Below are 8,629 nucleotides of genomic sequence, written 5' to 3' on the forward strand. Positions count from 1 at the left end.
GACAAAATGATAGCAGTACACCACCACACATCGTCCTTTGAAGAACGATGTATTGGCCATCATTCATGATCACAAAACAAATGCACAGTTTGCTTACATTGGCTGGAAATCGAGCGAAATAGATAAAATAATACATTTCTTTAAGGTTTTCTCTACAGTTCAGCAATTATCTTACATTTTGTTGTTATATATGCTTGAATTTCCAATTAGTTTATATACCGTGTGGTATTGCTGCAATAAATAAATCCAGCTGCCAATGATGTCAAAATCCTACATGTGTAAACATGTTAGTTAACATACTTGCACTTTCCTTTTTAATGAAATCAGTCTGAAAATTGGTGCTTAGATATTTTGATGTTGTTTATCAAAAAGGTTTTATTTTGCAATGGATTTCAATGCAACCGTTGTAAGGTTTTGACAGCTTTGACTTCTTATAGTAACAAATTAACCATTTCTATAACAACTTTACTCTTAACCAATGAAATAGAGTGATTTCAGTAGCTTTAAACTGCTTTTGCAAATCTATCATTATAACAACTTTTATGAAACTGGTCCCTCGATTTATTAATTGCAGCCATGTCTTACATGTACTTTGGCGCAAATAACAAGTTTTATCACTGCAAGAATTATCCAAGTCCAGACACAACAAAGATACAAACACAGTTATATGCGGTATTTCGTGGTTTAATAATTAAGCGAGTAGCATCGCCGTATTCAAATTCTCAAATCATCAAGAAAAGTCATAATATTATCATACGTTCTTTTACATAAAGAAATAGGTGTGGAGGCCTCCTGAGGTTACTAATGATTTTCGATAATACTGTAAATATAGTTCAACCAATATAGGTGGGAATAAAAATAATCAAAATTCAGAAAAACACGAACATAGCAAGATTTCACAGCTTGCCAAGTTCAATATTTAATGGTAAGATTTCACAGCTTACCCGCAATCATGGCAAGATTTCACAGCTTGCCAAGTTCGATAATTAATGGTAAGATTTCACAGCTTACCCAAAACCATGGCAAGATTTCACAGCTTGCCCTTCCTACTTAAATTTCGTGCCAAGATTTCCCAGCTTGCCACGTGGCCAAAGTAGGGGAAATACATATAAATCCATCCACAGGCCTATCTACGACAAGATTTCTCAGCTTGCCGTAGCCCACCAGGCCAACGTGGGCGCTAATAATCATTATTCTTTTGCGAATTGTAATAAACCTCTCAGGAAGCCTCTCGTTATATGTTTATATAATGATAAAGTAAATTACTGTACAAATGAATGAACTGACTAATACACCCTAGCAAAATTTAGCGCGCTCTGGCAAGGGCAAAACGTCGGACCCCCCAAAACACCCAAAGCCAAAAGTATATGAAACCAAAAGTACTAAAAAGAGTGAAAAGGGGCGGACGGAAAATTCCCTTGCGGCCCACCCTATAGGTGCGACAAAGCTCATAGCTCCAGAGCGCGAATAACGAGCCAAAATTCTATATGGAATAGGAAAGAGACGCCTACCCTTCTAGCTAAATGGAGGTGTAGGGGATGGAGGTGGGGAAATTTGTAGGAATTGGAAATAATCAAACAAGCGATCGAAATTAATACGACCTGCTACTCTGAACACCACGAAGAAAAGTGAGGAGGTAGGGAAGAAATCTCCCCGCCAATAATTTTTTGTCAACAAAGTCGTAAAACTGGACCACCTGTCCGCGCCAAGATCGCCAGGCGGGGAGATTTCCAACTACGCCCTTGATGTCTAGACTCTGGATAACCGCTTGTTAACGAAATACTTTCGCTAAAAGATATTATCCAAGTCCAGACACAACAAAGATACAAACACAGTTATATGCGGTATTTCGTGGTTTAATAATTAAGCGAGTAGCATCGCCGTATTCAAATTCTCAAATCATCAAGAAAAGTCATAATATTATCATACGTTCTTTTACATAAAGAAATAGGTGTGGAGGCCTCCTGAGGTTACTAATGATTTTCGATAATACTGTAAATATAGTTCAACCAATATAGGTGGGAATAAAAATAATCAAAATTCAGAAAAACACGAACATAGCAAGATTTCACAGCTTGCCAAGTTCAATATTTAATGGTAAGATTTCACAGCTTACCCGCAATCATGGCAAGATTTCACAGCTTGCCAAGTTCGATAATTAATGGTAAGATTTCACAGCTTACCCAAAACCATGGCAAGATTTCACAGCTTGCCCTTCCTACTTAAATTTCGTGCCAAGATTTCCCAGCTTGCCACGTGGCCAAAGTAGGGGAAATACATATAAATCCATCCACAGGCCTATCTACGACAAGATTTCTCAGCTTGCCGTAGCCCACCAGGCCAACGTGGGCGCTAATAATCATTATTCTTTTGCGAATTGTAATAAACCTCTCAGGAAGCCTCTCGTTATACAACTATGTTTATATAATGATAAAGTAAATTACTGAACGAACGAATGTGGTGTGGCAAAAAATGCAATTCCGCCAAACGGGATGGAAAATATGGGTACATCTTGCCCGGATTGACATCCCGCCGCCACAACACATTCTGCTTCGCGCAAGAGCAAAACCTAAACCTAAACATCTTATAACACATTTAACATCTAAAATCTGTTAAAAACAAAACGTGAACTCCCGACTTCTGTTATCCGTCCAAGAAATCCAATGGACATACAAGCTGAATTAGCGAAGAGCCGTAATACTTTGGCTGGACGAGGGGCAAAATAGAGTCGTAAAATGTCCAGGGGCCACATAGGTCAAACATTAATGGTCGAACGGGCAGTGAGGGGAGGGGGGGGGGGGGGGTATGGCATCGCTCCGAAGGAAATGCCACGTGTTATTACGTGGCAGGTCTGACCCACAAACTAGTTCATGACTGTGCTATATCGAAAAGTAGATCGCGGATAAACAAAGGATGAGGTATAGCCGACTGGTGCCCCCCTTCAAGTTCGTTTAAAGACCCAGGTCGAGAAAAAATTCGCTTGGACGCGTGGCATGTAGATCGAGAGTAAGCAGGCTCCTTCCAAACCAAATGTTGAACGGGTTACAGCCAGGCGGAATCATATCAGCTGCAATGGGGAGAGAAAAAACAAAAAGGACAAGCAGCAAGGCGAACTACAACTTAGGAGCCTGATGGCCCCAAAACATGCTATAACACATCATAACAATATATAACAATGCATAATATATTATATTGTAGGCACTTAAATATGTTGCCACTGAATTCAACCCCATTCTGTATTCAGTGTTCACTAATGCACTGCCAAGCGAGCGAGAAACCCGCCATTGAGTATTTTGAACACAGTACAAAATGCAACTAGTGAATAATTCTACTTCCAGTATACATAAATAACCTGCATCACTAAATTACGGGCATGCTCATAACCAAGATATGCATAACGCCCCTCACTACCCTTGTTATCAAAATAGAAATTACCAGCGACCACATTCAAATCAAATGTAATGAAAACATCCCTTCTTCACTTCATATTTTGAGCTGCCTATCTGTAAGTAACACACCCTTAAACTTGCAGCTAAAAACCCAGCTTCTGACTAAAAGCAACATAATTTGTAAAATGAGATTACTAGAAAAGAAAGGGGGAACAAAATACCAAGAAGCGCGACCTTTGTATTAATTACTTTAGGCAAAATACTTGGCCGTGGCGATCGCCCCTGTTTACAAACTATCGCCAAGCAAGGCATAATTGGCCCGGATGTAGCGTCGGTGGGAAAGAGAAGCCCAGCGCCCCATATTTTGAATGCGAGCGTCAGGGATCCCTGCCATTGCAGCAGACGTTGCCGCCCCGATACGGAACGAATGAGAGGAATAAAACTCCACCGGCAAGTTGAGGAATGATATCGCCTGTTTTAATGTTTTACCAAATTCATGCCTCGTCAACGGCTGAGTGCTAAAGTGGCGGAAAAAGGCGCGTTCTCTCCCCTGACTACTAGAACGAATGGACAAGTAATTATCTACAGCCAGAACAGGACACATTGGAGATGAAGTATTCGTGGGAATAATAATGCAACACCCTTTCCCTGTCTGATCCGACTTTGACCTCCGGATTGTGACTTCCAATTTTCTGCGGGGACCCTCCCCCCGTATACAAACATCGTTTTCCAACAAAGAAAGGGGGCCCCGTTTAGATTGAGCCGTAAACTCGCCCACCCGGAGAAAGCCAAAAAACGCCACTAGAAAAGCGGCGCGAAAAAGTGCCTGGTTGTAAGAATTTGGACAAACATGAGGTATGGCATGAATTAACGATTTCAAAATGGGGAAAGTTATGGGGCACCGAGTATCATGCTGGGCAAATTTGCGCCGACAACCATCCACCAAACGCCGAATGGCGAAACAGTCGGTCGTGTCAGGCCAACCCGAAGCCTGCATCCCAAAGGCTAACCCTGAAATGTAAGTACTTATGGTTGATCCCGCATAACCATGCCATGAAAGAAAAGAAATAAACTGAGCCACCTGTTCAACGTCTGGTTCGACATTTATATCGTAGTGATATCGCAACCGAAATTGCTCGAATGCGTCCCAAGCCTTCCTATAGGTAGAATGAGTGCTCTGCGCTCGAGAAGCCAGCATGAGACGATTCCTCTCTACAAAAAGGTCCGCCACAGATGGATGGGTATGACGCATCCCCGCTGATCGGCGCCCGGTGCTAGCTGCCGAAACCTTTCCATCTGAAAACGAGAGAGGGAGTCAGCTATTTCGTTGGAAGAGCCAGGCACGTAACGCGCCCTAAAAAGAATGTTGTATTTCAAGCAAAGCCCTACCAACATCCTAACTAGCTTCATGATGTGTTTGCACTTAGATGTTTGCGAATTAACAACATGCACAACGGTTTGGTTATCCGACCAGAAAAGAACCCGGTTGTTAGCTAAACGCGCCCCCCATAACCGGATACCCGCCACAATCGGAAATAGCTCTAAGAAGGCAATGGAAAAACCTGCATCCAAAATCGCTGCAGGCCAACGGCCCTGAGCCCATTTGTTCTGAAAGAAAATGCCAAAACCAATGCTAGCTGCTGCATCTGTGAAAAACTGAAATTCGGTGTTTGAGCGCCAGTTTGGGTGAGAAAACATGACGGTGCCATTAAACTCGGATAAAAACAGAGCCCACGCCTGCAAATCAGCTCTTGCCCCTTTTGATATGCGAATTCGGTGCTCCGGGCGACGGACGCCTCGAGTCAAATCGATAAGACGCCTAAGAAATGCCCTACCTGGAGCAACAGCTTTACACACAAAATTAAGGCTGCCGATAAGCGATTGCAATTGTCTCAATGTCAACTTCTTTTGCGCTTCACAGTGACGCAACGCTGCCTGCAGGGAGTCGATTTTCTGACTAGGAACGCGAACTTTCATTGCTATCGCATCAATCTCTAAACCTAAAAAGGTGATAGAAGAAACGGGCCCTTCCGTTTTCTCGCTTGCAATAGGGACTCCAAAAGCCTCGCACATAGCCAAAAAATGCCTCATAGACGATTCACACTCCTCGCGCGAAGCGCCGGCGAAGAAGAAATCGTCTAGATAATGCAGAATGCGGTCAGTATTAGCTAGGTTGCGACAACAAGACTCGAGAAAAGTGCTAAACCGTTCAAAGTGCGCACATGATATGGCACAGCCCATAGGCAAACATTTGTCGTAAAAATATTCCCCGTCAACGCAGAAACCGAGGAGTTCAAAATCAGAAGGGTGGACCGGCAGCAGCCGAAATGCAGATTTGATATCTGCCTTGCCCATAAATGCACCTTGACCGAGGCGTGAAACAAGATTAACAGCTTCGTCGAACGAAGTGTATGATACGGAGCATAGATCTGAGTTAATAAACTCATTGACCGATTGACCTCGAGGAGCTGAGAGGTGTTGAATAAGGCGAAATTCCCCCGGGGTACGCTTGGGAACAAGCCCTATAGGGGAGCAGCGAAAATTCGGAAAGGGTGGATTTTGGAAAGGACCGGCAATTCTACCCAGGCTAATTTCTTTCTGTATCTTATCCTTTAAAATATCCTTCAGCTCCCCTGCCGATTTCAGATTTCGTGAAGAAACAGGGTGACGGAGCCCAGTAAAACCAAGAGAGAACCCAAATCGGAACCCAGAAATAAGTTGGGCGGCATCATCGCGCCTGGCGTACTTATTAAGAAAAGGAAGCATGCGTTTTAAATTAATTGGTGTTTGGGCCGGGCACCCGTTTGCTACTGGCGGCGGCGGTGGGTTTGACGCAGGCGTGGGCGCCATGGGAAGTTGCAGAACAGTTTCTGCATCTGTGCAGAAAACGGCAGTTAACTCGGCTGCATGACCCGGTGTCATTGAATGCGTAACAGAGCAGCGGGGGTCGGGGGATGCCGACGCGGTTTGAACCATATTGCCGAGACGGGGGCATGCGGCTTGCTCCCCTCCCGTATGGGCGAAAGGGCTGACTCCTGGGGGCGAGGGATGACGAGGGGGGATATTGAAAATTGTGGCTCGCTGTTGCGATTGTCAGCCATAGCTCAGAGTCGATTGACGCCCAGGATCTAAAGGGGTGACGCGCCTGACGGAGGCGAAACTGCGCATCATAAGACCGCCAATTGACCCCCCCATATCGAACAATGGAACGTACGATGTCCATGTACTTCAATAATTCCCGAGCCCGAGCTGGATGACGCTCTAGATATATCGACGCGAAAATCAGAAAAGCTGATGTCCACTGTTCAATATTAGACAGCACAGGGGGCTTGCTATGCGGCCGCAAAACTACTGCAGCCCCCGTAGAACAGAGGCTGAATGATTGAGCGGAATCTAACTGCGCGCCGTCCCTTTTTAGTAGCAAACCGAGATCAAAATATTCACCACTCCAAATCTTTTCTTTGATCCCGAGAGGAACCTCACTACCCAGCTCATCGCATACGCAGCTCAGCATAGCCGGCTGTGTCGGAGGGGTAATGCCAGAAGCATCATAAATGGGGAGGGTAACAGGAGTATCAGGGGGATGTGAAGGCGCCTGAATTTCATGAGTTGCCTCAGAACTATGCGCAGCGCCGGGAGGGGTAACTATGGGCCAGGGAGCCCCTACAGTATCAGACTCACCGTTTATAATACTCGTGCCGGCTCCAGCTCCAGCGACGTCCTCTTCGACGACCGAGGTAGACGATGCACTCCCAGTCCCAGTCCCAGCCTTCCGCGTGCGACGAGGCGTTGCAGGCTTGCCAGCATTTTTCCTTCCTTGCTTTACTTTCGGCATTTTCAACTACTCCAAAAGATGACGTGGAAAGACAGAGGCTGCTCAAAAGTTAGAGTGAACTTAGAATCCGGGCACAGAAAACCGGCAGACAGGATAATGACGAGCTGTGGTATATTCAAGTACTCACAAATTGTCACAATAGTCGAAAATGAGACGTAAAAGAGACGTAGAATCCAAGCAAAAAGAGCTCACCGACGACAACACAGGAGGATGGTGTACTGAGGTAGATTCAACGAATTCCGAAAAATTGTCATAAGTTAGCAAGTAATAAGTAGCAGGCAGGTCGTACAGCGCAAGGAGAATAAACAAATGACGAGTTAAAAAGACTCAAATCCTGCAAAGCGTCCTGAAACTGCATGTAACTTTATCAAGAGAGTAGTAATACCAGCAAAGCGTCCTGATTTTTCCTAACAACAAATGTTAAACAAGTGCAGCAAGGCGTCGAAATTTGTAGGAATTGGAAATAATCAAACAAGCGATCGAAATTAATACGACCTGCTACTCTGAACACCACGAAGAAAAGTGAGGAGGTAGGGAAGAAATCTCCCCGCCAATAATTTTTTGTCAACAAAGTCGTAAAACTGGACCACCTGTCCGCGCCAAGATCGCCAGGCGGGGAGATTTCCAACTACGCCCTTGATGTCTAGACTCTGGATAACCGCTTGTTAACGAAATACTTTCGCTAAAAGATATTACCTACTGATTATCTAAATGTGAAGGTGTACTACTACTACTACACAAATATGGTATCAAATTATATGGGAGAAGATGCTCTTTCCGGCTTTGCATAATGTTAACGAGATCATGACCTATTTTCAACCCTTAAACTTGGGAGTTTTTGCTTAGTAACATGGTATATGCGATATATCATATTATTTGTTGATGAACTTGCGAATTCAAAGTGTAAACTTATTGCATTCTGTTGCAGCAGTCATCGTTTGAATAGTTCGAAAATGTGCACTACAACAATTAAAAAAAATGTATGAGATCAATACATGGACTGTTCGTAAAATTCAAATCGCTAAAATCGATTCCAATTGTTATTCTATGAAATACTATATACATGTATATATATTAAATGCATCCTCGAGTTGATTTTGTATATTAACACACACGCACACACACACAAATTCACATTTTGGACATAAATACACACATAAAGAATAAACATTGAAGATAGCTCCCATTTAAATGGTCTCGATGATATGATTATTCCCTTAGGAATATGTTTCGATTGATGAGATATGGGCAATTAATTCCGAAAGACAGCCCGCTATCACCACGTCGAAAATACCAAGCACTTGATATCACTAAGTGAGCAATACTGTCACAAGTTCAGACAGCCTGTGTAAAAGACTTTTTTTTTGCATTTACTGCAATATTGCATTATCACACAAATGCTCAG

The 8,629-nt window shown here is 43.6% G+C and overlaps 1 protein-coding gene across 1 annotated transcript; it reads right to left on the reverse strand.

Moving 5' to 3' along the window:
- Window positions 1-1,253: 1,253 nt before the first annotated feature.
- LOC121420388 lies at window positions 1,254-7,664 on the reverse strand. The gene is made up of 2 exons (XM_041614996.1): window positions 7,071-7,664; window positions 1,254-4,685 (listed from the first exon to the last, which is right to left on the reverse strand). Exons 1-2 carry the CDS (start codon window positions 7,222-7,224, stop codon window positions 3,676-3,678), a joined length of 1,164 nt encoding a protein of 387 aa, XP_041470930.1. The 5' UTR covers window positions 7,225-7,664; the 3' UTR covers window positions 1,254-3,675.
- Between the last annotated feature and the right edge of the window lie 965 nt (window positions 7,665-8,629).

This window comes from Lytechinus variegatus, chromosome 8 (assembly GCF_018143015.1).
Source record: "Lytechinus variegatus isolate NC3 chromosome 8, Lvar_3.0, whole genome shotgun sequence".
NCBI classification, from domain to species: Eukaryota; Metazoa; Echinodermata; class Echinoidea; order Temnopleuroida; family Toxopneustidae; genus Lytechinus; species Lytechinus variegatus.

Bases quoted from the DNA above. Each gene is read 5' to 3' on its own strand.
- LOC121420388 (XM_041614996.1), bottom strand. From the start codon at position 7,224: ATGCCGAAAGTAAAGCAAGGAAGGAAAAATGCTGGCAAGCCTGCAACG. The intron at 4,686-7,070 runs GTGAGTCTGATA...TCTCGTTTTCAG, and splicing joins CGGCACGAGTATTATAAACG to ATGGAAAGGTTTCGGCAGCT.